Raw genomic sequence first — 26,276 nt, 5'->3', positions numbered from 1 at the left:
GAATGTCACAATGCTAAGCACAGTCGAGGAAGGTTATTTTTAAAAATAAATTTAGAGTCCCCAATTAATTTTTTCCAATTAAGGGGCAATTTAGCGTGGCCAATCCACCTACCCTGCACATCTTAGGGTTGTGGGGGCGAAACCCACACAAACACGGGGAGAATGTGCAAACTCCACACGGACAGTGACCCAGAGCCGGGATCGAACCTGGGACCTCGGCGCCATGAGACAGCAGTGCTAACCACTGCGACCCAGTGAACCGCTCCAGCGCCATGCTGCGCCCCTGTAGGGGCCAGAATCGGTACTCCCAGCGGCCCGTTCACGCCGTCGTGAAACGTGACGCCGTTTCCGACGGCGTGGACACTCTGCCACCGAATGGGAGAATCCCGCCCAGGGAGAACGTGTAGACTCACAACAGACAGTGACCCAAGCCGGGAATCGAACCCGGGTCCCTAGCACTGTGAGGCAGCAGTGCTAACCACTGTGCTAACGTGCTGCCTAAAGTTAGTGGATATCTGGGTCTCTTCTCCCCAATTCCAAAACTATTAATAATCATAATAATCTTTATTATTGTCACAAGTAGGTTTACATTACAATGTTCAGTTGGGTCGCTTGAGGGTTACAAGGTAGCAAGGAATGAGCTAAAAAAAGGGCTTAGGAGAGCTACGAGGGGGCATGAGAAGTCCTTGGCGGGTTGGATCAAGGAAAACCCCAAGGCTTTTTACTCTTATGTGAGAAATAAAAGAATGACCAGGGTGAGGTTAGGGCCGGTCAAGGACAGTAGTGGGAACTTGTGCATGGAGTCAGAAGAGATAGGAGAGGCGTTGAATGAATACTTTTCTTCAGTGTTCACCAAGGAGAGGGGCCATGTTTTTGAGGATGAGAGTGTGATACAGGCGGGTAGGCTGGAGGAGGTAGATGTTCTGAGGAAGGATGCATTATCAATTTTGAAAAACCTTAGGGTCGACAAGTCCTCTGGGCCAGATGGGATATATCCAAAGATTCTTTGGGAGTCAAGGGATGAGATTGCAGAGTCTTTGGCTTTGATCTTTGGGTCCTCACTGTCCACGGGGATAGTGCCAGAGGACTGGAGAGTGGCGAATGTTGTTCCTCTGTTCAAGAAAAGAAATAGGAACGTCCCTGGTAATTATAGGCCAGTTAGTCTTACTTCGGTGGTCGGTAAGTTAATGGAAAAGATCTTGAAGGATAGGATTTATGACCATTTGGAAAGATGCAGCTTAATCCGGATTCGTGAAGGGTAAGTCTTGCCTCACAAATTTGATTGAATTCTTTGAGGAGGTAACTAAGTGTGTAGATGAAGGTAGAGTAGTTAATGTCGTATACATGGATTTTAGTAAGGTGTTTGATAAGGTTCCCCATGGTCGGCTCATGAAGAAAGTAAGGAGGTGTGGGATAGAGGGAACTTTGGCCAATTGGATAAGTAACTGGCTATCACATAGAAGACAGAGGGTGGTGGTGGATGGAAAATTTTCAGACTGGAGACCAGTTACCAGCGGTGTACTACAGGGATCAGTGCTGGGTCCTCTGCGATTTGTGATTTTTATCAATGACTTGGAGGAGGGGGCTGAAGGGTGGGTCAGAAAATTTGCTGATGACACCAAGATTGATGGAATAGTGGATGAGGTGGAGGGCTGTTGTAGGCTGCAAAGAGACATTGATAGGATGCAGAGCTGGGCCGTAAAATGACAGATGGAGTTTAACCCTGATAAAGTGCGAGGTGATTCCTTTTGGTAGAAAACATTTGAATGTGGATTACAGGGTCAACGGCAGGGTTCTGAGGAATGTGGAGGAACAGAGAGATTTTGGGGTTCATGTCCACAGACCTCTGAAGGTTGCCACTCAAGTGAAATGAAATGAAAATCGCTTATTGTCACGAGTAGGCTTCAATGGGGGCTGTTTAGCATACTGGGCTAAATCGCTGGCTTTGAAAGCAGACCAAGACAGGCCAGCAGCACGGTTCGATTCCCGTAACAGCCTCCCCGAATTGGTGCCGGAATGTGGCGACTAGGGGCTTTTCACAGTAACTTCATTGAAGTCTACTCGTGACAATAAGCGATTTTCATTTTTAATTTCAATGAAGTTACTGTGAAAAGCCCCTAGTCGCCACATTCCAGCGCCTGTTCAGGGAGGCTGTTACGGGAATCGAACCGTGCTGCTGGCCTGCCTTGGTCTGCTTTCAAAGCCACCGATTTAGCCAAGTGTGCTAAACAGCCCCTGGATAGTGGATAGAGCTGTGAAGAAGGCTAATAGTGTGTTAGCGTTTATTAACAGGCGGCTTAAGTTTAAGAGCCGCAGGGTTATGCTGCAACTATACATGATCCTGGTGAGACCACATTTGGAGTATTGTGTGCAGTTCTGGTCACTTCACTGTAGGAAGGATGTGGAAGCATTGGAAAGGGTGCAAAGGAGATTTACCAGGATGCTGCCTGGTTTGCAGGATAGGTCATATGAGGATAAGTTGAGGGAGCTAGGGCTTTCCTCATTGGAGCAAAGGAGGATGAGAGGCAACTTAATAGAGGTTTATAAGATGATGATGGGGATAGATAGAGTGGACGTTCAGAGACTATTTCCTCGGGTGGATGTAGCTGTTACAAGGGGGCATAACTATAAGATTCAGGGTGGGAGATATAGGAGGGATGTCTGAGGTAGGTTCTTTACTCAGAGAGTGGTTAGGGTGTAGAATGGACTGCCTGCTGTGATAGTAGAGTCTGACACTTTAGGAACTTTCAAGCGATTAATCGATAGGCACATGGAGCACACCAGAATGACAGGGAGTGGGATAGCTTGAACATCGAGGGCCGAAGGGCCTGTTCTGTGCTGTACTGTTCTATGTTCTGTTAATACTGCAGTGAAGTTACTGTGAAAATCATGCATGGGGGCCAACTAAAAATGGGGGCGGCAATGAAAATCTCTGGGTCACAAAGGAGGGTCACTTGAGACATTCAAGAGGGAATTGGATTTTTTATCTAAAGAGGATTTAAAAATAAACAATTGCAGGTTGGGGGGGGGGGTGCTGTGGTATTGTAGGAATTGCTCCTTCAGAGGGGGCCAGCACAGACTGGGCGGGCCGAATGGGCTCCTTCTATGACCACCTCCCCTGGGTGGGGGGAGTGGGAAGCCAGGCCCGTGAGGCGGGCCTCAGGCTGCAGCCTGTCTCCTCCTCCAGACCAGCGGGTGGCGCTGCCAGCCGCCTAGGGGAGGGGGTGGGGCCTAAAGTCAGGTGCCCCGCGCACGCGCGAATCCCCCTCGCCTCCGGCACCGGAAGTGAGCGGCCGGCGAGCTGCCTATAAAAGGGCGTCACTTCCTGCCGCGCGGCCTCTTTGCCACCGACCTTCCACACGGCGTTGTACCGAGTGAGTGAGGGGGAGAGGCGGCCGCTAATCCAATATAACCCGCTGCACGCACCGGGCCTCCGCGTAACGGCCTCGAGTGTTTGGCAAGGGGCGAGGTTTTTTTTTGGGTTGGGGGTGACATTGAAGCGCTTCACTCGCGGTCGGTTAGGCCTCAGGCTTTGGGCCTCGGGCTCTGACCGCTCGGCACCCGGGCGGCCATTAACACGTGGGTGGTGTCCCAGGGTTGGGGGGACCGCCTCCCCCTCCACCCCGGGATGGGGGACCCCCCTCCCCCTCCTCCCCACCCCCGGGTTGGGGGACCCCCTCCTCCCCCCACCCCCGGGGTGGGGGACCCCCTCCCCCTCCTCCCCACCCCGGGATGGGGGACCGCCTCCCCACCCCGGGATGGGGGGTCCCCCTCCCCCTCCCCACCCCGGGATGGGGGGTCCCCCGCCCCTCCTCCCCACCCCGGGATGGGGGGTCCCCCTCTCCCTCCCCACCCCGGGATGGGGGCCCCCCTCCCCGCCCCTCCACCCCGGGATGGGGACCCCCTCCCCACCCCCCCCTCCTCCCCACCCCGGGATGGGGGGTCCCCCTCCCCCTCCCCACCCCGGGATGGGGGCCCCCCTCCCCGCCCCTCCACCCCGGGATGGGGACCCCCTCCCCACCCCCCCTCCTCCCCACCCCGGGATGGGGGACCCCCTCCCCGCCCAGGGTTGGGGGACCCCCTCCCCGCCCAGGGTTGGGGGAACCCCCTCCCCCGCCCCTCCACCCCGGGATGGGGGACCCCCTCCCTGCCCTCGCACCCCAGGATGGGGGACCTCCACCCCGGGATGGGGGTCCCACAGGGTCCCACACCACATGGAAGGGGTGACATCAGGTGGTCCTGAGGTCAATTACCTGTGGGAGGGGGGGGGGGCACAGTTTGGAGCGGCAGCTGCTGTGGGTTGGTATCCGCCACCGGTCCCGGAGACGGTGGGTGAGCCGGTGGTGTAGGTGCACCCACCGTGCTGTTAGTGAGGCGGCTCCTGGTGACGGCGAAGGAACGGCCGATTATATTTCCAGCAGGTTCACCAGATTGAATCCTGGGACGTTAAGGGGTTGACGTAATGAACCGTCTGGACTTGTACCTGCTGGAGTTTAGAAGGATGAGAGGGGAGCTGATTGAGGTGTATAACGTGTTAAGAGAGGCAGCACGGTTGGTGCAGTGGTTAGCACTGGGACTACGACACTGAGGACCCGGGTTCAAATTCCGAACCTGGGTCACTGACCGTGTGGAATTTGCACACACTCCCCGTGTCTTCGTGGGTTTCACTCGCACAGTCCAAAAATGTGCGGATAGGTGGATTGACCACACTAAATTGCTCCTTAATTGAAAAAAAAATAATTGGGTGCTCTAAATTTATTTTTAAAAATAAAGTACGAAGTAAACGTAGACCAAATGTTGGGCGGTCTAGAACGAGAGGTCACGGATATAGGTTGAGGTTAAGGGGCTGGTTTAGCTCACTGAGCTAACTCGCTGGCTTTTAAAGCAGGCCAGCAGCACGGTTCGATTCCCGTACCAGCCTCCCCGGATAGACGCCGGAATGTGGCGACTAGGGGCTTTTCACAGTAACTTCATTTGAAGCCTACTCGTGACAATAAGCGATTTTCATTTCATTTAAAACTGCGATCTGGTGGATGTACTCATTGGGCGGTGAAATAAAAATCGCTTATTGTCTCAAGTAGGCTTCAAATAAAATTACTGTGGAAAGCCCCTAGTTGCCATATTCCGGTGCCTGCTCGGGGCTGGTACAGGAATTGAACCGTGCTGCTGGTCTGCCTTGATTTGCTTTAAATGCCAGCAATTTGGCGCTGTGCTAAACCAGCCCCAGAAAGATGTGCTATTAGGTAATTTGGACAATCTGAATTCTCCCTCGGTGTACCCGAACAAGCACCGGAGTGTGGTGACTAGGGGATTTTCACAGTAACTTCATTGCGGTGTTAATGTAAGCCTACTTGTGACAAAGATTATTATAATATTCTAAAATTATAAAAAATATATATATTTTCTAATTTTTAAAATGTTTTGAAAGGATATGGGGAACAGGTAGGGAGGTGTATTTGAGACCAGGAAGTGATCTACCATGATCTGATTGAATGGCGGAGCAGGCTCAAAGGGCTGAAATCCCTACTTCTGGCTCCTAATTCCTATGTTCAAGTCGTGACAGCAAGTGGTTTACAGAGTAGGTTCCAGTGTGTCTGCTGCCCTTGAGGCGGTAGAGGTTAACATCAACAGCGCCTTGTCTTTTTTTAAATTTAGAGTACCCAATTCATATTTTCCAATTAAGGGGCAATTTAGCGCGGCCAGTCCATCTACCCTGCACATCTTTGGGTTGTGAGGGTGAAGCCCACGTAAACATGGGACGAATGTGCAAACTCCACACGGATAGTAAACTGGGGCCGGGATTAAACCTGGGACTTCGACACCATGAGGTAGCGGTGCTAACCACTGTGCCACCGTGTTGCCCTTGACTCCGCCTTGTCAAGAAGCCCTGCGCCTTGTAGATTATGCATGCTGTAGGGTGGCCATTATTTCCATACTACAATCATAGAAGCCCTACAGTGCAGAAGGAGGCCATTTGGCCCATCTAGTCTGCACCGATCCCCTGAAAAAGATGCTGTGCCAATCCATTGGGGTTACTGACCCAAGAGCCGAGAATGGGAAAACTCAGCAGGTCTGGCAGAATCTGTAGGGAGGGAAATGGTCAAAATCTCAAGCGTATTTGCCTCTTCGTCAGATTCCATCACCCGCAGTATTTTGCTTATTTTCGGTTACCAACCACCTTGGCAAGTATGGTTCCCACAGACTGGATCGAATTGCTGCTCTGCTGATTTGTTTGATCTGAGCTGGGACAAGTGACAATGGGTATGCATATTCTTGGCAGCATCTGTTGAGTGAGAAAGCGTCACACCTTTATGGTCAGAGACGTTTCATCAGGAGCTCAAGATGAGAAGTTCTGAAACTTGTAACTGTGGTGTGTGGTAGATTTGTGTGCCCGTGGTCCACGTTCGGGGCTGTTTAACATGTGAAGCTTTCGCCCCTCAGGTTACCCATCGTTGCTTATAACGGGAAACATTCACAATGTCCGGAGGTCTCGATGTGCTGCAGATGAAGGAGGAGGATGTCCTCAAATTCCTTGCTGCTTCTACCCACCTGGGCAGCACCAACCTGGACTTCCAGATGGAGCAGTATGTCTACAAGAGGAAAAGTGATGGTAGGCACCTGGCTACTGAATCTATAAGGGGGGGGGGGGGGGGGGGGGGGGGGGAGAGAGCTTAAAGTACACGTGGGGAGGTTACTTGTGTGCATTTAGAATCCAGACAAATGCTGAGGGCACCAGAAAAGCCCTATTGGACGTGTCTGTGATGGGAGCTCCTCCAGGATTTGTGTTGTGGCTTCTTTAATATTTGAGCTGTAAGTTAAGCAATGTCACTGTGGGAAAGAACTTCCCTGTTCAAGCACCTGGTGCCTGTGTCCAACACCACCTCTGTATACCATAGCTCTGACATCACCTCTGGCTCCTTAAAATGTACCCTCAACTTTTAGGCCACCCGTTGTGATGTATTTATTTTTTCTGATAACATTCCTATGAAGCACGGTGATGTGGCTTAATATCTAAATTCAATTTCTCACACCTGGCTTCATTTGCCATTTGTACTGTAGGCCGACACGCCAATCCACCTACCCTGCACATCTTTGGATTGTGGGAGAATGTGCAAACTCCACATGGACATTGATCCGGGGCCAGGATTGAACTCGGTGCCGTGAGGCAGCAGTGCTAACCGCTGTGCCACCGTGCCGCTCTCCGATCCCATTGCTTTTTAAAAATTATTCATCCATGGGATGAAATGAAAAAATGAAAATCGCTTATTGTCACGAGTAGGCTTCAAATGAAGTTACTGTGAAAAGCCCCTAGTCGCCACATTCCGGCGCCTGTTCGGGGAGGCTGGTACGGGAATTGAACCGTGCTGCTGGCCTGCTTTCAAAGCCAGCTCTTTAACCCTGGGCTAAAACAGCCCCTGCAGGTGCTGTTGACAAGACCCAGGTTATTGCCCTTCGGTGTAAATGGAGCTTCTTGCCAGGCCATTCCAGAGAGCAGTGAGGCAGATGTAGGCCAGGCTGGTCAAGGACGAGACATTTCCAAAGATGTGCTGGTTAGGTGGATTGGCCATGCTAAATTGACCCTTGGTGTCCAAAGATGTGCAGCTTAGGGCGGGAAGTGGGCCTAGGTGAGGTGCTCTTTCGAAGGGTTGGTGCAGACCTGATGGGCTGAATAGCCTCCTGCACTGTAGGGATTCTATAAGAATCCATTTCCTTCCCTAATAGGTATTGGGGTTTTTATGACAATACAGTTTCATGGTCGTCATTGCTGAGACCTGATTTATTTCATGAACTGTATTTGATTGGTGTGGTGTAGTGTGCTGAGAAACACAACTGCGTTGTTACCTCACAGACCATGTTCATATTATGTCAAAGTTGTGTGTGTTGAGGCAGTGTGCAGCAGTCCCAGGAGGAGGATTCAGGTCCTGGAGAAGGACACGGGGGCGATTGTATATTTTTCTGCACATTCTTAAAACTCGGTTCTGAGGTCAGTTCCTGGCCGGTGAACTCCCGGGTGTCGGAGATGTGCTACAGCAAAATGGCAGGTGGTTCGCTAACACCACTAGAGTGTCTGACTTAATGAGTGGGGTTTGATAGTAGTTCCTGCTACAAAAGACGTGATATATCCTTGCCAGGGAACGCTCAGGAGTTTGTGCATTAACCTAGTGAGTGGATTTGACTTCGGAAGGGGTGAACGGTTACGCTCTCCAAACTTGTTATGTGGCTGGAGTTTGAGGTGCCCGATGATAACCCTCAACTCTCCATGTTACACTGTCCTGTACAATGGAATCTGCTTGGCTAGTTAAGATTGGTTCACAGGCTGCCTCCAGCCTCGGTGGCTGGTGGTGATGGAGCATTTTCCTCCCTACCTATGAAGGTCGGGCAACCCCAGCTCTGGGCTGTTAGGTGGAAAGGGTGGACGAATTTGCATTGTTGTAGTGTTCTTCGCATTCCTCAATGTGCCAAAGTATTTACAGCCAATCACTTGTGAAATCAAACTCTGCGCTCTTACAGTCCCTGGCGAAGTAGGCCTGGGAACTGTGAAATCCTCTCCCTAAACGTCATCTCTCCTTAACCTCTATTTCTGTGGCCATTTATCGTAATAACAACTCCACGTGTGGGTTCACTCTTTGCCGAGGCTCGTTGAGGTATATTGAGGCACTTCACTACGTTTGAGGTGCGATTTAAAAAACCCAAGCTGCCTATCGGGTGTCTGACATTTCCATAGAATCATTTGGCTCATTGTCTGTGTTGGGCTGGGCTGTTTGAACGAGATGCTCGTGTCCTTTTCCCTGTTGCCCCACAAATCTTTCCTCCGTATCCAGTTTCAATTTTAGGTTCTGGGGCACCGAATCAGGTCCGGTTGAGGGATGGAGAGGGGGTTATGTAAACGCCGGGTGCTCAATCCCTGGATTAATTCCAATTTGCTACTTTATATGTTTGTAATTTTATTCTTTGCATTCAAACAGGTATCTATATCATCAATCTGAAGAAGACTTGGGAGAAATTACTGCTTGCCGCCCGTGCCATTGTCTCTATCGAGAACCCAGCTGACGTTTGCGTCATCTCGTCCAGACCGTTTGGCCAGGTGTGTGTCTGAGCAATGACCAGCCGCTGGTCACTGTTGTGCCGTGCTGTACCTTGTAGACATGCACATTATTAAAACCTGGGGATTTGGGCCAATGTCTTGGCCGGTGATCTCTCAAGTGTCGGAAATGTGCTACAGTAAATCTGGCAGTTTTTCGCTAACACCACAAGGGTCTGTGTGACTCGATGAGTGGGGTTTGATAGTAATTCTTGTCACAATTAATCTCAAACTAGACTCTGATTTAAATGTTTTTTAAAATAAGTTTAGTACCCAATTATTTCTTTTCCCACTTAAGGGGCAATTTAGCATGGCCAATCCACCTAGCCTGTACATCTTTGGGTTGTGGGGGTGAAACCCACGCAGACATGGGGAGAATGTGCAAACTCTGCACGGACAGTGACCCAGGGCCGGGATTCGAACCCGGGTCCTCAGCGCCGTAGTCCCAGTGCTAACCACTGCACCGCATGCCACCTGTGCTCGACTCTGATTATAATTAATGCCGATGCTTCGATTTAATGACTAAGTGCTGCTTAACCTTTAGATACTGATAATGGAAGGAGATTAATTCTGAAAGGGGATGTCAGAGATTTGCCTTGATTTAAACTCCCTGCAGAGGGATGTATGGTGGGTGGGGCATCATGGTGGCACAGTGGTTAGCACTGCTGCCTCACAGCGCCAGGGACTTGGGTTCAATCCAACCTCGGGTGTCTGTGTGGAGCTTTTTGCCCATGTCTGCATGGATTTCCTCCGGGTGCTCCGGTTTCCTCCCATGGTCCAATGATGTGTAGGTTCCGGTGGTGGGACGGGGCAGTGGGCGAGGGAGGGTGCTCTTTCGGAGGGTTGGTGCAGATCCGATGGGCCGAATGGCCGCCTTCTGCATTGTACGGATTCTACGATATGTTGAAGCAATGTGGGGAGCTGCATGTGTATGTTGCTTGTTCTGGGAGGTCCTCAACTGTTCTAGAGCTGTGTGTGTAGACTCGGTTGGGTTAGCAGCAAGTTCTTCCAGTGTTTCTTTACAATGGCTGCCTCTTCCTTCTCTCAGCGTGCTGCCCTGAAGTTCGCTGCTGCCACTGGTGCCACCCCTATTGCCGGAAGATTCACCCCAGGTACGTTCACCAATCAGATCCAGGCTGCTTTCAGGGAGCCCCGTCTGTTGGTGGTGACGGACCCTCGACAGGATCATCAGCCCTTAACTGAAGCATCGTATGTTAACATCCCCACCATTGCCATGTGCAACACCGATTCTCCCCTGCGTTATGTGGATATCGCAGTCCCATGCAACAACAAGGTACAGCTGATTATTACCGTGAATTCATCCATTGTCGTTTAATTGCTGCAATATTAACTTCATTCGGAAGTTTCTGCTTTTTTTTCCCTCTCCTGACAATAAAGGCTCCTCCAAACAGACAGTTAAGTTTCCTGTTCTTGGGCATGTGTTAGAACCGCCCTCTTTCCTTATTCATCCAATTAACTCAAACAGTGGATCGAGATGGAGAGTGAAGGAATACACAGGAGGGTCCAGCATTCTGCAGTGGATGTTGCTTCAGGCTTGTCAAGTGCTTGGTTCCAGTGCGAGATTTCGGGAGAAGCAAAATCCTGAATTTGGGGATCGGGGAGGTAACAAATGGGAGCAAAATTGAGCTGAAAGCGAGATTGAAGAGCTGGGGGCATTGCTAGTCTAAATATCTCGTTTCAGCTGGGAACAAGGTACATAGAACAGCACAGAACAGGCCCTTCGGCCCTCGATGTTGTGCCGAGCAATGATCACCCTATTCAAACCCACGTATCCACCCTATACCCGTAACCCAACAACCCCCCCTTAACCTTAAGGTAATTGAGAACTAGTTAATATCAGTGGCTGAGAACACTGATTAAATTGTGAATTTTCTAAAATATCTAGTTGTGAAGAAATTGAACTGGAAGCAGGTTTCAGAAAGGCAAAACGTGTCTGGCATATACTTTGAGGAGGTGAAATGTGTGGTGGGTGGGGAAAGGCAGTGGATGTTGTGTATATGGACTTACAGAAAGCTTTTTTGTCAAGATGCCACATCCGGGACTAGGTTGCAGAATTCCGCTGGGGGTGGGGTGTCAGAAATCGGATTAAACCCCAGTTTCTTGGTAGTGGTGGGCGTGCAATTCACGGGTGCACATTGCTAGAACTTGGAGCTGAGGCTGGTGTTTGGCCGATGAACTCTGAGAGTAGGAAATGTGCGACATTATTTCGCAGGAATCTCTAACACTGCTCGGGCCTCTGGCTCCATGAGTAAGGTCTGGTAGTAATTCCTGCTACATTGCCAATGTAACACTTACAGGCTCAGTACCAGGCATAGGGACGCCCAAACTGCTCTGAACTGCTAGAATAAATAAATGGATGTCTTCACTTGTTTAAATTGGATATTTCAAACTAAACCTTTTAATAGTTTGAATTTTACCTTTTAGAAGAGTCCAAAGAGATTTACTGTGCTAGAAATCTAACTGGGGGGTTGAAGAGTGGCGTTAAAGAGGAACCCACGTACTTCATGTCTGCCGTGTGTTTTGAGGCATTCTATGGTTGTGTGTAATTTCTGTGGTGTGAGGATACAGAGGTGGCTCTCACAGCTGCCCTCTGCTGGCTGTGGGGTGGTACTGGCCACTGTGAGTTGCTGTCTTCTGGTAACATTGGTACTCGGATGACCATGTCCATCAGGGCTTACCCAGTGAGCTGCTGTTAGAGAGAGCCAGCAGGAAAAATGGTCAAATGTGGCAAGTGGAATTTAACCTCAAAGTGAGATGATGTATTTTGGGAGGACTAACAAGACAAGGGACTACACAATGAGCGGTAGAGTCCAGGATGTACAGAGGGAACTTTGGGTGCCCGTCCATAGGTCCCTGAAGGCAGCAGGATCGGTAGATCAGGTGCTTAATAAGGCTGATGGGATACTTGCCATTATTAGCCAAGGTTAGAACAGCAAGGAGGTTATGATGGAGCTGTATAAAACATTTGAGTACTGTGTTCAGTTCTGGTCTCCACACTATATAGGAAGGAAGTGATTGGATTTGAGATTCACCAGGATGCCTCCTGGGGTGGAATGTTTCGGCTATGAAGAGAGGCTTGTTAGGCTGGGGGTTTTACTTTGAGCAGAGGGAGCAGCTGATTGAGGTGTATGGGTGGGGTAGATAGGAAGGAACATTCCCCCTTAGGGGGTCAATAACCTGGGGGTATATATTTACAGCAAGGAAGAGGAGATTGAGGGGATTTGATGAAAACCCTTTTCCACCCAGAGGGAGGTGGGAATCTGGAAGTCGCTGACTGGGTGTATGGGTGGGGTAGATAGGAAGGAACATTCCCCCTTAGGGGGTCAATAACCTGGGGGTATATATTTACAGCAAGGAAGAGGAGATTGAGGGGATTTGATGAAAACCCTTTTCCACCCAGAGGGAGGTGGGAATCTGGAAGTCGCTGCCTGAGAGGCTGGTGGAGGTGGGAACCCTCACAACATTTAAGAAGTGTTTAGATGAGCATTTGAAATATAGTATTCAAGACTACGGACCAAGTACTGGAAAAAGGGATTAGGACAATCAGGAGCTTGATGGTGCTGCAGAAACAATGGGCCAAAGAGCCTCTTTCTCTGCTGTAACTCTGACTAAACCAACCGCGAATGATGTTAGGTTTTTACAGTCTTTGCGGCAGTTCTGAAGACTCCAGGATTGATCCCGAATCGTGTTAGGATTTCAATCTTTCCCTGCAGGTGTAAAGGATGGGAGCTGATGGGCATAACTGTTTGTCTTTTCTGTTAGGGAGCCCACTCCATTGGTCTCATGTGGTGGATGCTTGCCCGCGAGGTTCTGCGTATGCGTGGCACCATTAGCCGTGAACATCCGTGGGAGGTGATGCCCGATCTGTACTTCTACCGGGATCCCGATGAGGTGCGTTTGACAAATGGCCAATTAGCTTTGTTATTGGAAGTTTTAGCCAGGTTGCCCATGCGTTCCGGTGAGCTTCCCATCGTGGCATTTCTTGTTCCCGGGGATCTTTGTGTCGCGGTTTTAATTTTTTCATTTCGGAATTGAGACTTGCTGGAATAATTCCTTTGGAAGAGGATCAGGGTTGGTCCTGTTTTGTTTTTTTCAGCATTGCGCATAGTGAGCAGCAGTAGCCCCCCCCCCCCCACTGTGGAAATGTCTTTATTTTCTCCACATCATTGTGGCCGATGGCCTTTGTGTGTGAAGTACCCGCAAAGCTTCTGCACTGTCGGGGACAGTGTACCAGTGTGTGCGTGTTTGTCTGCTCTGTCAGCTGGACACAGCATTGGTTGTCAGTGTCCAGATAGGACTGCGGTCAGCTCCCCTACCGTGAGTGGAGAAGTCTGCGAGCTCCAAATCTATCCATGCATCACTGGCGCCCAGTTGAGTTTAAGTCCTCCGAGCTGTAGCCATCTTGCAGTTGGATTGACGAACGCCTTGTGCCTGTCGCTTGTCCTCTAATTTTATTCTTTTAAACCAATCCTGTTGCAGATCGAGAAGGAGGAACAGGCTGCTGCAGAGAAGGCTGCCGGTAAGGAGGAGTACCAGGGAGAGTGGACCGCTCCCGTCGCAGAGTTCGTCCAGCCTGAGGTTACCGACTGGTCTGAGGGGGTGCAGGTCCCGTCTGTGCCCATCCAGCAGTTTGCAGCTGCTGCTGTTAAAAATCTGGCCGAGACACTGGAGGCAGCAAGTCCATACGCGAAGCCAGCGACATTCACCCCTGAACCAGCTACAAGTGAGTTTGGGATAGGCAGCGTCTTCTGAACGATTGTGATTAGCGATGGGGGATTGCGCAGGGTGACCTTTAAAGAGTTTTTGTTTTTTTAGTGTCGCCTCGCCCTTTTGGTTAATATTTCCTTCTGGTTCCACTCACTGCAACGTTCAACAGACCTCCAAGCCCAATCTCCACTCCCTCAATATCTGTTCACCGCCTGTGATTACCAGAAGGGTTTTGATTTTGATTTCTAAGTAAGCATTGTTGTTGGAAAATGATCACTGACTTCCCGAAGCATTAATCTGTGGTAATGAGCATCCCGCTTCCAGCTCACCAACTGACCACCTCGCAGGAATTATTTTCAGATCCAGGTTTGCGCTGTATCACAAACGGTGGAATTCATTGTCGCTCGTGGGTCGCAAAATAAAACTGGTTCAGCGTTTCTACCGGAACCAAATTTGGCTGCCGGAGACGGACCCGTGCAGGGTCCTGTAACCCACGGTAGTCCAGTGAAGGGGGTTATACAGTTCAGGTTTAGAACATACAGTGCAGAAGGAGGCCATTCGGCCCATCGAGTCTGCACAGACCCACTTAAGCCCTCACTTCCACCCTATCCCCGTAACCCAATAACCCCTCCTAACCTTTTTGGTCACTAAGGGCAATTTTATCATGGCCAATCCACCTAACCTGCACGTCTTTGGGCTGTGCGAGGAAACCGGAGCACCCGGAGGAAACCCACGCAGACACTGGGAGATCGTGCAGACGCCGCACAGACAGTGAACCTGGGACCCTGGCGCTGTGCAGCCACAGTGCTAACCACTTGTGCTACTGTGCTGCCCGTCTCCCACCCCTGAAGCATCTGGTGGGATATGGAAATGAGACTAGTGTAGTGTTAATTCTGAAATGCTTTAAATGCCTCAATAAAATATTTTCCCCCCCAAAAAAATTCTGAAATGCTTACGGAATAAACTTACAACCCCTTGATTCCTCTCGCTGGTAAATCCCTGAGAGGGTGCTCATGTTGGAATGCTTGTGTTAGCACTACCAGGTCCAGCGTTGGCTCTCTCCTGGCGACTGAGGGTCTTCGGAGAGCTGCAGGATTTCTCTAATGCTTTCCCTCTGCTTCTTCTAACAGAGGACTGGAGTGCCCAGCCGGCTGCTGAAGACTGGTCTGCTGCTCCCACTGCACAGGCTCCAGAATGGGGCGGTGCTACCGCTGACTGGTCCTAAGCCTGGGGTTGGAGTCAACCAGGAAACTGACCTGTCCTACCTGCATTTGGTTGAAAAGAAGGAAATAAAAGTGATTTGTTTTTAAACGTTCTTGTTTGGTGTAATCTCTGGTCGCAGTCTGCTGCCTTACTGTCAAGCTAATTGTATCTGTAATTGGGTCTAAATGTGTGCTGAATTAAAGTTGATTCTTTGATCCCAGCACTAAAGGAAGGACAAATGGAGCTCTGTTCCAGCTTGTTACCTGGTCACATGTTGAGGCTGCTGTTTTCCTGAGCACCTGCCGCCGCCTCTCAAATTGTTTTATTTTTTAAAAATAGAGTACCCAATTATTTTTTCTCCGTTAAAGGACAATGTAGTGTGGCCAATCCACCTAACCTGCACATCTTTGGGTTGTGGGGGTGAAACAAACGCAGACATGGGAAGAATGTGCAAACTTCACACGGACAGTGACCCAGGGCTGCGATTGGAACACTGGTCCTCAGTGCTGCAGTCCCAGTGCTAACCACTGCGCCACATGCTGCCAAGCTGAGAGGAGATTTGCTAGAGATGTTCAAAATCCTGAGGGAACTGGACAGAGTAGATAGGGAGAAAATGTTCCCCCTCAGAAAAGGATCCAGAACGAGAGGGGACAGATTTAACGTGCGTCATGCGAGAGTACCTTTAAGAAAAGGGTGTTTATCAAATAGTTGCAGTGATGTCAGAGTATGGTGAAGCTGGGCTGACTTTTTACTTTCGTTTTTGAGCTGGCAGCTACAGTGTGTTTGGTTTCGTTTTCAGAGTTGGAGCTACATCCAGCCAAACAAGGTGTAATTTTGATCTCTGTATGAAAAGAATGTCTTCAGATCACTTGCTAATTTAAATGTGATAACTGCTCTCAGTAAAGAATTTAAACCTGCTGTCTTTGTTAAAGAGGGTATTTGTCTTATGGATGTTGCGAGGAAAGATTAAGGGTTACTTATAGAGTACTGTATTCTTTGGGGGAAAGTATTTGAGTTGATAGTTGCTAAGATGTTTACTGTGTGTTTATAAAATGTTAACTGGGTTCATAGAATAAACATTGTTTTGTTTTAAAAGTACTTTAGCTCTCTGCACCACACCTGTAGAGTGAGCCCTTGTGCTCCCCATAACCAAAATCTATTAAACGTTATGGGTCAGGTGAACTCCATGATATACTTTGGGGTTCTCTAAACACTGGCCTGTAAGTGATTTATAAAGAAGCAGATGTGACGCTTTCAAACTGAGTGGATTGGGTCTGGAATGCATTGCCTGGAAGTGTGGTGGAGGCATTGAACAGGGCATTAGATTATTATTTGAATAGAAACAATACGCAGGGGCATGGGCAAAAGACAGGAGGACAGCACTAAGTCATAATGCTCGTTTGGAGAGGCAGTGCAGGCACGTTGGGCTGAATGGCCTCCTTCTGCACCGTAACCAGAGTAAACATTTCACATTAATTCCAGGTAAATTAGACGTGAAACATTAATTCTGTTTCCTGCTCCACAGACACTGCCAGGTCGGAGTTTATCTAGCATTTTCTGTTTTTATTTTACCGTGTGAAAACCCATCTATTCACTGATGCCCTTTAGGGAAGGAAATCTGCTGTCCTTACTCATCCTGGCCTACAAGTGACACTGGACCCACAGTAATGTGGTTACCTCTTAAATAACCCCCAAAATGGGCTAGCAAGCCACTCCCAAGAGCAATTAGGGACGGGCAGCTAATGCTGGGCCTCTCACACATGATGAATTTTTAAAAAGACTGGTTGGTGCTGTGGCTTAGATGGTTAAAGCGAATGCCTAGTAAACAGGAGATCCTGAGTTCAAATCTCCACAGTGCCTTCACATGTTGAGGTCAAAGTGAGTAGCCTGTGAAGAAATGCTGCCAATTTAATGGTGACTGCAGAACACGTTGCAAAATCTCTATGGCACCCACTTCGAAGTTTGCTTTCCCCTTTGAGGTTGTCCATTTTCGAAGGACAAATATGAATGCGGAATACAGGGTTAACGGTAGGGTTCTTGGCAATGTGGAGGAGCAGAGAGATCTTGGGGTCTATGTTCATAGATCTTTGAAAGTTGCCACTCGTGGATAGAGCTGTGAAGAAGGCTTATGGTGTGCTAGCGTTCATTAGCAGAGGGATTGAATTTATGAGCCGTGAGGTGATGATGCAGCTGTACAAAACCTTGGTAAGGCTACATTTGGAGTACTGTGTGCGGTTCTGGTCGCCTCATTTTAGGAAGGATGTGGAAGCTTTGGAAAAGGTGCAAAGGAGATTTACCAGGATGTTGCCCGGAATGGAGAGTAGGTCATACGAGGAAAGGTTGAGGGTGCTAGGCCGTTTCTCATTAGAACCGAGAAGGATGAGGGGCGACTTGATAGAGGTTTATAAGATGATCAGGGGAATAGATAGACTTTTTTTTCCCCCGGGTGGAACAAACCATTACAAGGGGACATAAATTTAAGGTGAACGGTGGAAGATATAGGGGGGATGTCAGAGGTAGGTTCTTTACCCAGAGAGTAGTGGGGGCATGGAATGCACTGCCTGTGGAAGTAGTTGAGTCGGAAACATTAGGGACCTTCAAGCGGCTATTGGATAGGTACATGGATTACGGTAGAATGATGGGGTGTAGATTAATTTGTTCTTAATCTAGGACAAAAGTTCGGCACAACATCGTGGGCTGAAGGGCCTGTTCTGTGCTGTAATTTTCTATGTTCTTATATCTGAAGGACTCCTGCTCTGACGCTGCAACTTAGTGTTCTGGCCCAGATAATGCAGCCAGGAAGCTGCTCATTTCAGCTACAGCGTGGATTTACCAGGATTTAAAACAGTTAAATTATGTTCTCAGACGTTTAGGAATTCAGAGTGCACTGACCTTCCCGGGGGGGTAGGCGATGTCAGGAAGCACGTCTTTCCACAAAGGCAATTGGAAATCTGCCTCAGAAAAGCTGTGGCTGCTAGCCGCAAATTTGAACTCTCCAGGCTGAGGTCGGCAGGTTTTCCTATTAATGACCAAGTCCCTGTTGCCCATTTCAGACAGAAGCAGATGTCAACTTTCCTGAAAAGGTGCAGCAGGAAAATGAGAGGTCAGCGAGTGGAGTGATGCAGAGGCAGTCATCAAATCGACTGCTTGAAAGGTTAATCACGTAGTCCCTGCTGAGGTGGCTATCTCAGTCAACCCAGTGGGACGGATGAAGCAATGAGGGAAACATTGGTCAGGTTACCTCCACCTGATTGGCTTTCAGTGAATCCGAGTGAGAGATTGGAGCTGTGATGGCCCATTTGAGTAAATAGCTCAGGTGAAGGGGTGGCTACTTTTACAGGAGGGGCTGAAGGGATTAGCTGACGGGATTGCAGAGGCATTGGTGGTCATTGTTCTGGAGTCAGGGGGAGTCCCAGAAGACTGGAAAATGGCTAATTTACACCCCTGTTTAAGAAGGGAGGGAGGCAGAAGATGGAAAATTATAGGCCGGTTAGCCTGACTTTGGTTTTTGGTAAGATTTTACACTCCATTATTAAAGATAAGATTGCGGAGTACTTGGAAGTGCATGATTAAATAGGACTGAGTCAGCACAGCTTCGTCAAGAGGCGGTCATGACTGACAAATCTGTTAAGAGTTCTTTGAGGAGAACCAGGTAAAGGATTGAATCTCAGGACTGCAGCTTCAGCCTGTTAAACACTTTTTTTTTGTTTTTTAAAAATAAATTTTAGAGTACCCAATTCACTTTTTCCAATTAAGGGGCAATTTAGAGTGGCCAATCCACCTAGTCTGCACATCTTTGGGTTGTGGGGGTGAAACCCACGCAGACACGGGGAGAATGTGCAAACTCCACGCGGACAGTGACCCGGGGCCGGGATTCGAACCTGGGACCTCAGCGCCGTGAGGCAGCAGGGCTAACCCACTGCGTCACCGTGCTGCCCCTGTTAAACACTGTTAACTGAGAACCTCTTCGGTGATGTGAAGGCGGCACAGTGGTTAGTGCTGCTGCCTCAAGCACCAGGGACCTGGGTTTGATTCCGGCCTCGGGTGACTTTCTGTCTGGAGTTTGCACTTTCTCCCCGTGACTGCGTGGGTTTCCTCCGGATTCCTCGCACAGTCCAAAGATGTGCAGATTAGGTGGATTGGCCATGATAAATTGCCTTTAGTGACCAAAAAAGGTTAGGTGGGGTTGCTGGGTTGTGAGGTCTGGGCTTAGGTAGGATGCAATCGATTTTGATTTCCAGAAGGCCTTGGACAAGGTGCCATGCAGGAGGCTGCTAAATAAGAGCTCATGGTGTTAGGGGCAATGTACTGGCATGGATAGAGGATTGGCTGACTGGCAGAAGGCAGAGAGTGGGGATAAAGGGGTCTTTTTCAGGATGGCAGCCGGTGACTTGTGGTGTGCCTCAGGGGTCTGTGCTGGGACCATAACTTTTTACAATATACATTAATGATCTGGAAGAAGGTACTGAAGGCATTGTTGCTAAGTTTGCAGATGATACAAAGATCTGCAGTGGGACAGGTAGTATTGAGGAAGCAGGGGGGCTGCAGAAGGATTTGGACGGGCTAGGAGAGTGGGCAAAGAAATGGAAGATGCGAGGTTATGAACTTTGGAAGGAGGAATGGGAAAAGGCTTCGTAAATCTGAGGCACAAGGGACTCAGAAGTCCTAGTTCAAGATTCTCTTGAGGTTAACGTGCAGGTTCAGTTGGCAGTTAGGAAGGTAAATGTAATGTTAGCATTCATTTCGAGAGGGCTAGAATACAAGACCAGGGATGTACGTCTGAGGCTGTATAAGGCTCCGGTCAGACCCAATTTGGAATATTGTGAGCAGTTTTGGGCCCCGTATCTAAGGAAGAATGTGTTGGCCTTGGAAAGGGTCCAGAGGAGGTTCACAAGAATGATCCCAGCAATGAAGAGCTTGTCATATGAGGAGCGGTTGAGGACTCTGGGTCTGTACTCGTTGGAGTTTAGAAGGATGAAGGGGGATCTCATTGAAACTTACAGGATACTGAGAGGCCTGGATAGAGTGGACGTGGAGAGGATGTTTCCACTAGTAGGAAAAACTAGAACCAGAGGACACCATCTCAGACTAAAGGGACGATTGTTTAAAAAAGGGATGAGAAGGAATTTCTTCAGCCAGAGGGTGGTGAATCTGTGGAACCCTTTGCCACAGAACGCTGTGGAGGCCAAATCACTGAGTGTCTTTAAGACAGAGATTGATTAATAAGAAGATCAGGGGTTACGGGGAGAAGGCAGGAAAACGGAGATCATAGAATTTACAGTGCAGAAGGAGGGCATTCGGCCCATTGAATCTGCACCGAGCCTTGGAAAGAGCACCCTACCTAAGCCCAGACCTCACAACCCAGCAACCCCACCGAACCTTTTTTGGACACTAAGGGCAATTTAACATGATCAATCCACCTAACCTGCACATGGTCAATCCACCTAACCTGGGAGGAAACCGGAGCACCCGGAGGAAACCCACGCAGACACGGGGAGAATGTGCAGACTCTGCACAGACAGTGACCCAAGCCAGAAATCGAACCTGGGACCCTGAGCTGTGAAGCAACTGTGCTGCCGTGCTGTCCCTGAGAAACATATCAGCCATGATTGAATGGCAGAGCAGACTCGATGGGCCAAATGGCCTAATTCTGCTCCTATGTCTTATGGTCTAATGGTCCCGGCCGCAATATTAGAATCTGGAGTAGACAACGTGGAGAGCGAAAGGGGAGAGGGGGAAACGGGAAGAGCTGGTGGGGGGGTTACACGTTAAATCTTGTGTTTCGTAGGCAATAAAACATTAATTCAGGACTTGGATGATCATTTACAATTTATCTCTTTGTTACACAATATGTCACATCATAAAAAACAAATTGTAGTTATGGCAAAAACAATCCGATAATATCCGACAGGACACCCCATAGCCCTTTTGTGACAGCCCCTCTTGAACACACCAGATAGCTGCTTGCATTTCAGGTACCAGAAAATACACGTTAGTACCACCAGCCTGAAATGGTTGTACAACTGTCATTAAAAGCGTTGAATATCGAAAGATGTCCTCTAACGCACCGGTTTCTCAAACCTCCATTCCTGCTTAATCAGAGGAGGTTTTTGCTCCAATGTGTAAATTCGTTGGTTACCTGTTTTGATCGAGAATTACCACGACACTATTGCTTCTTCAGAGTTCAAGTACCTGAGGTCCTGGCTCCAGTTTAGAGGGTAAAGGGGACGACAGCCCAATACTGCTGCTCTCTTTTCTTAAATATAAATTTAGAGTACCCAATTCATTTTTTCCAATTAAGGGGCAATTTAGCGTGGCCAATCCACCTACCCTGCACATCTTTTGGGTGGTGGGGATGAAACCCACGCAGACACGGGGAGAATGTGCAAACTCCACACGCACAGTGACCCAGAGCCGGGATCGAACCTGGGACCTCGGCGCCGTGAGGCAGCAGGGCTAACCACTGCCTCACCGTGCTGCCCGAGATCCCTGCTCTTAAACACTGGATCAGGTTTGTCAAACGCATGATTAAAATGGGTAAGTTTCCGTATCACCCAGCAGTCACCCAGAAGACAACAAACTCCCCACCTGTTTCAAGGGGACACCAGTATTGGTGATTGAGCGATACAGCCTCTGAGGCCATTCAGCTCATTCTGTCTGTGCTTGCTGTTTGAAAAAGCTAATCCCGTTTTTTCCCTTGCAAGATTATCCTTTTTGATTATTTTGAAATTACTGATGAAAATTATTTGCAGCCCCCCCCCCCCCCCCCCCATCAAGTAGTGTGTCCAGATCACTGCGACTCATTAAAAAAATGTTTCCTCGTTAGCTCTTTAGCTAATTGTCTCAGATCTGTCTCTGGTTCCCAACTCTTGTGCTGTTGGGAATAGTAAAGCCTTCACTCAAATCACAGAACAGAATCCCTGCAGTGAAGGAGGTCGCCATTCGGCCCATTAACTCTGAAGGATCACCCTCCCTCGCCCTATCCCCACCTAACCTTTTGGACACCACGAGCAATTTAGCATGGCCAATCCACCTAACCTGCACATCTTTGGACTGTGGGAGGAAACCGGAGCACCCGGAGGAAACCCACGCACACACGGGGAGAACGTGCCGACTCCACACAGTCACCCGAGGCCGGAATCGAACCCAGGTCCCTGGTGCTTGAGGCAGCAGTGATAACCACTGTGCCACCCTCACATTACAGAAGAGATTCTCAGTTAACAGTGTTTAACAGAGGGCAGCACGGTGACGCAGTGGTGATAGAGATTGCTGCACCATCAAATCACTTGGGTTCTCTGCAATTGGGTTCACTGACATTGAAATGGTTGCAGGCTTCTGGAAATTAAGGGAACAGAAAACAAACTAGTTCCCAAGTTGGGCGTCACGGTGGCGCAGTGGTTAGCACTGCTGCCTCACGGCGTCGAGGTCCCAGGTTCGATCCCAGCTCTGGGTCACTGTCCGTGTGGAGTTTGCACATTCTCCCCGTTGCTTGTGTTTCACCCCCACAACCCAAAGATGTGCAGGGTAGGTGGATGGGCCATGCTAAATTGCCCCTTAAATTGGAAAAAATGAATTGGGTACTCTAAATTTATTTAAAGAAAACTAGTTGCCAAGTTAGCCAACGACCCCTCGCCCTATCACCCCAGTGACTGGTCAGTGTCCAGAGGCACCATCCAGGTACTGCCTCTGGATTCTCATTGATCTGGACTCTCGGGTTATTTATTTCTCAGAGCAGAGAGGGCTGAGGGGGTTTGTACAAGATTATGAGGGGCAAGGACAAGATGGGTAAGAAGCAACTCTTCCCCTTAGTTGAAGGGTCAATAAGGAGGGGCCATAACATCAAAAGGTGAGGGGAAGGAAGTTTGAGGACCAAATTTTTCACCCAGAGGGTGGGGGGAGCCTGGAATGTGCTGTCTTGGAGTAGAGGCGGGAAACCTCTAGGTGGATGAGCACTTGAAATGTTATAACATTCAAGGCTATGGGCCATGTGCTGGAAAGTGGAATCTGTGTAGATTCAGAGCAGTTTTGTCAATGCAGACTCGATGGGCCTCTCCTGTACTGTATGACTCACCTTGGCTCAATCACACAGAGTATCCCGACTCTGGAATCCTGCAGGGAATATTATGGATTCCCACAAGGAATGCTCTAAATTACGCAGAGATTATGCAAGACATAAAGGGGACTTATCCTGTTATGATTTGGATCCAGGGTGTGAGGGATTTTCTATTATTCACATTTAGGCCATCACTAGGATGGTGAAGTGTTTGAAAGTTGTTAATGTGGGAAGCATTCAGCTGTAGGTGTAGTTTCTGTCCTATGTGGGTGGCACGGTAGCGCAGTGGTTAGTAATGTTGCTTCACAGCTCCAGGGTCCCACAGCTTGGGTCACTGTGCGGAGTCTGCACTTTCTCTCCATGTTTGTGTGGGTTTCCTCCGGGTGCTCCGGTTTCCTCCCAAAGTCCACTTACACCACTATTCCCAAGGAATCCTGAATGGTTACTGTATATAGGAGTAAGTCACTGGGACTGAATCACACTATGAACCAGGTGGTCAATCTACAAGGGGCAACATGGTAGCACAGTGGTTAACACTTGCGTCACACTATCAGGGACCCGGGTTCGATTTCCAGCTTGGGTCACTGTGTGTGTGGAGTCTGCATGTTCTCTGCGTGGGTTTCCTCCGGGTGCTCCAGTTTCCTCCCTCAGTCCAAAGATGTGCGGGTTAGGTTGCTTGCTCAGGCTAAATTGCCCCGGAGTGTCCAAAGGTTAGGTGGGGTTGCTGGGTTACGGGGTAGGTGTGGGCTTGGGTAGGGTGCTCTTTCCAGGGGCCAGTGTAGACTCGATGGTCCAAATGGCCTCCTTCTGCACTGTAAATTCTGTGACTATGACTATTGGTCTACAAGCCCCTTCACAGATGGTTGTGATAAAGGGACGGTAATAATCGTGGGAGATTTCTGTCTACATGTAAACTGGGCAAAAATTATATTGACAGTAGCAATCTGGATGGGGAGTTCTTCGAAAGCTCTTGAGATGGTTTCTTAGAGCACCACTTTCTGGAACTAACCAGAGAGCAGCTTATATTAGATTGGCATTGTGTAATGTGAAAGGATTCATTAATGACCTCAGAATAAAGACACTTTTAGATAGTGGCGACCATAATATTAAAAAAAAATTTAGCGTATCCAATTATTTTTTTCCAATTCAGGGGCAATTTAGCATGGCCAATCCACCTAACCTGCACACCTTTTTGGGTTGAGAGGGTGAAACCCACGCAGGCACGGGGAGAATGTGCAAACTCCACACGGACAGTGACCCAGAGCCGGGATTCGAACCCGGGTCCTCAGCGCCGTAGGCAGCAATGTTAGGCGACCATAATATGATTGAATTTTACATCCAGCTTGAAAGGGGGAAGAGTGGGTCGAAGACTAGTAGTTGAAACATACAATAAGGGAAATGATGTAAGCATGAAAGCTGAGCCACCTGAAGTGAACTGGGACACAAGACGTGAGGATAGATCAATAGAGAAGCAGTGGCAGACATTTATGGGGGCATTTCAGAGTAAGTATATCTGTGGTTAACTAAAGAAGCTAAGGAGAGTGCAAGGAAAAAGCACATCACTGCGCAAAGATGAGCAGCAGTACAGATGATTGGTCAGAATATAAAGAGCAGCAGAGAATGACCAAAACGTTAATGAGGAGAAAGAAATTAGATTTTGAGGGGATGCTGGCTGGAACTATAAAAATGGATAACAAGAGCTTCTACAGGTATTTAATAATGAAAAAAGTGAGTGTTGGTTCTCTAGGGAGTTACAATGGGGAGTTAACAGTCAACAATAAGGAAATGGCAGATGAAATGAACCAATATTTTGCTTGTGTTCACTATCGAGGATACAAAAAAACAATCAGGGAATAGCTGCAAATGAGACGGTGGAAGGGAAAGAGGAACTTGGTAACATCGCAATCACAAGGGAAGTGGTGCTGAGCAAGCTCATGGAGCTGTGGGTCCTGATGGACTCCAACCGTGGGTCATAAAAGAGGGGTTATCTTCATGCTGGTCTAAGCCTCTGGTTTAGGCCTAACACCGGTAGTTACGACTCAAAGTCTGAGCTATGGCTGCAGCTGCATCCCGACCACCAGGCTGGGGAGTGCGAAACAGTGTCCGAGTCACAGTGAAGAAGTCGGAAGTGGATCACAATTTCTTCGTGAAGCGGGTGCTGCGGGTTTCAAGCAACAGACATCTTCTGCTTGCAAGATTTTCCCAGCAATGGTTATTTTGACGATAAAAGATGGGCTAATGAGATAGTTGATGCACAGGTGTTAATTTTTCAAAATTCACTCGATTCTAGCAAGATTCCATCAGACTGGAAAATGTAACCCCTCCAATTCAAGAAGGGAGGAAGGCAGAAAGCAGGAAACTATAGGACAGTTAACTTGATGTCCGTCGTGGGGAAGGTGTTAGAATCTATCATTAAGGCGGTTGTAACTTAGAAAAACCAAAGGTATTTGGGAAGAGTCAGCATGGTTTTGTGAAAGGGAAATCGTGTTTAACTAATTTATTGTAGTTTTTTCTGAACTAGTAATGTGCTGTGAATAAAGGGGAGCCGGTAGATGTGCTGTACTCAAGATTCCCAGAAGGCATCAAAGGTTAACTATTTGACCTTTGGTTAACTAAAGAAGCTAAGGAAAGCAACAAGTGCAAGGAAAAAGCACATCACTGCGCAAAGATAGGCAGCAGTACAGATGATTGGTCAGAATATAAAGAGCAGCAGAGAATGACCAAAACATTGGTCATGACCAAATACAGGTATTTAATAATGAAACAGTGAGTGTTGGTTCTTTAGGGAGTTACAATGTGGAGGGTAAAATATTAACCCACATACAAGATTGGTTAGCTGGCAGAAACTAGAGAGGATGAAGAATTGGGTCTTTGCCTAAAGGGCAGGATGTGACGCGAGGGGTCCTGTGGGTGTCTTTGCTGGGGCCTCAACTTTTTACACTTTACATCAACGACTTAGATGGGGGCATGGTAGCTACATTTGCAGCTGACACAAAGCTAGGTCGGAAAGTATGTTGTGAAGAAGACATAAGGAGTTTGCAGATAGATAGGTTTGAGTGAGTGGGCAAAAACATAGATGGAGTAAACGGAAAATGTGAAGTTGTTCACTTTGGCAGGAAGAATAAAAAAGCCGAGTTAATGGAGAATGACTGCAGAATTCCAAGGTGCAGTGGCATCTAGGTGTGTCACCAAATGTTAGTGTGCAGGTAC

At 48.6% G+C, this 26,276-nt stretch overlaps 1 protein-coding gene and 3 non-coding genes across 4 annotated transcripts; all 4 read left to right on the top strand.

Annotated features, from left to right (window-relative positions):
* The first annotated feature begins 3,243 nt into the window (after positions 1 to 3,243).
* On the top strand, positions 3,244 to 15,125 carry rpsa (ribosomal protein SA). Its single transcript, XM_038783317.1, has 7 exons — positions 3,244 to 3,374; positions 6,442 to 6,610; positions 8,967 to 9,085; positions 10,131 to 10,376; positions 12,866 to 12,994; positions 13,583 to 13,826; positions 14,941 to 15,125. The coding sequence occupies exons 2-7, from the start codon at positions 6,478 to 6,480 to the stop codon at positions 15,033 to 15,035; spliced, it is 966 nt and encodes a 321-aa protein (XP_038639245.1). The 5' UTR covers positions 3,244 to 3,374; positions 6,442 to 6,477; the 3' UTR covers positions 15,036 to 15,125.
* Positions 7,956 to 8,111, top strand: LOC119956660. Its single transcript, XR_005458665.1, has one exon. It is a non-coding gene; the product is annotated as a small nucleolar RNA SNORA62/SNORA6 family (small nucleolar RNA).
* On the top strand, positions 9,146 to 9,305 carry LOC119956661. The gene has a single exon (XR_005458666.1). It is a non-coding gene; the product is annotated as a small nucleolar RNA SNORA62/SNORA6 family (small nucleolar RNA).
* Positions 11,231 to 11,382, top strand: LOC119956653. Its single transcript, XR_005458660.1, has one exon. It is a non-coding gene; the product is annotated as a small nucleolar RNA SNORA62/SNORA6 family (small nucleolar RNA).
* Positions 15,126 to 26,276: the final 11,151 nt, after the last annotated feature.

The sequence above is a fragment of the Scyliorhinus canicula genome, chromosome 23, assembly GCF_902713615.1.
Source record: "Scyliorhinus canicula chromosome 23, sScyCan1.1, whole genome shotgun sequence".
NCBI lineage: Eukaryota > Metazoa > Chordata > Chondrichthyes > Carcharhiniformes > Scyliorhinidae > Scyliorhinus > Scyliorhinus canicula.
This window is presented reverse-complemented; position numbering and strand designations above follow the sequence as displayed.

What these genes read in the sequence shown, in the direction of transcription:
- rpsa (XM_038783317.1), top strand. Translation starts at nt 6,478, where the DNA reads ATGTCCGGAGGTCTCGATGTGCTGCAGATGAAGGAGGAGGATGTCCTC. An exon ending in TCTACCGGGATCCCGATGAG is followed by an intron (nt 12,995 to 13,582) that starts GTGCGTTTGACA and finishes ATCCTGTTGCAG; the next exon opens with ATCGAGAAGGAGGAACAGGC. An exon ending in CACCCCTGAACCAGCTACAA is followed by an intron (nt 13,827 to 14,940) that starts GTGAGTTTGGGA and finishes TTCTTCTAACAG; the next exon opens with AGGACTGGAGTGCCCAGCCG.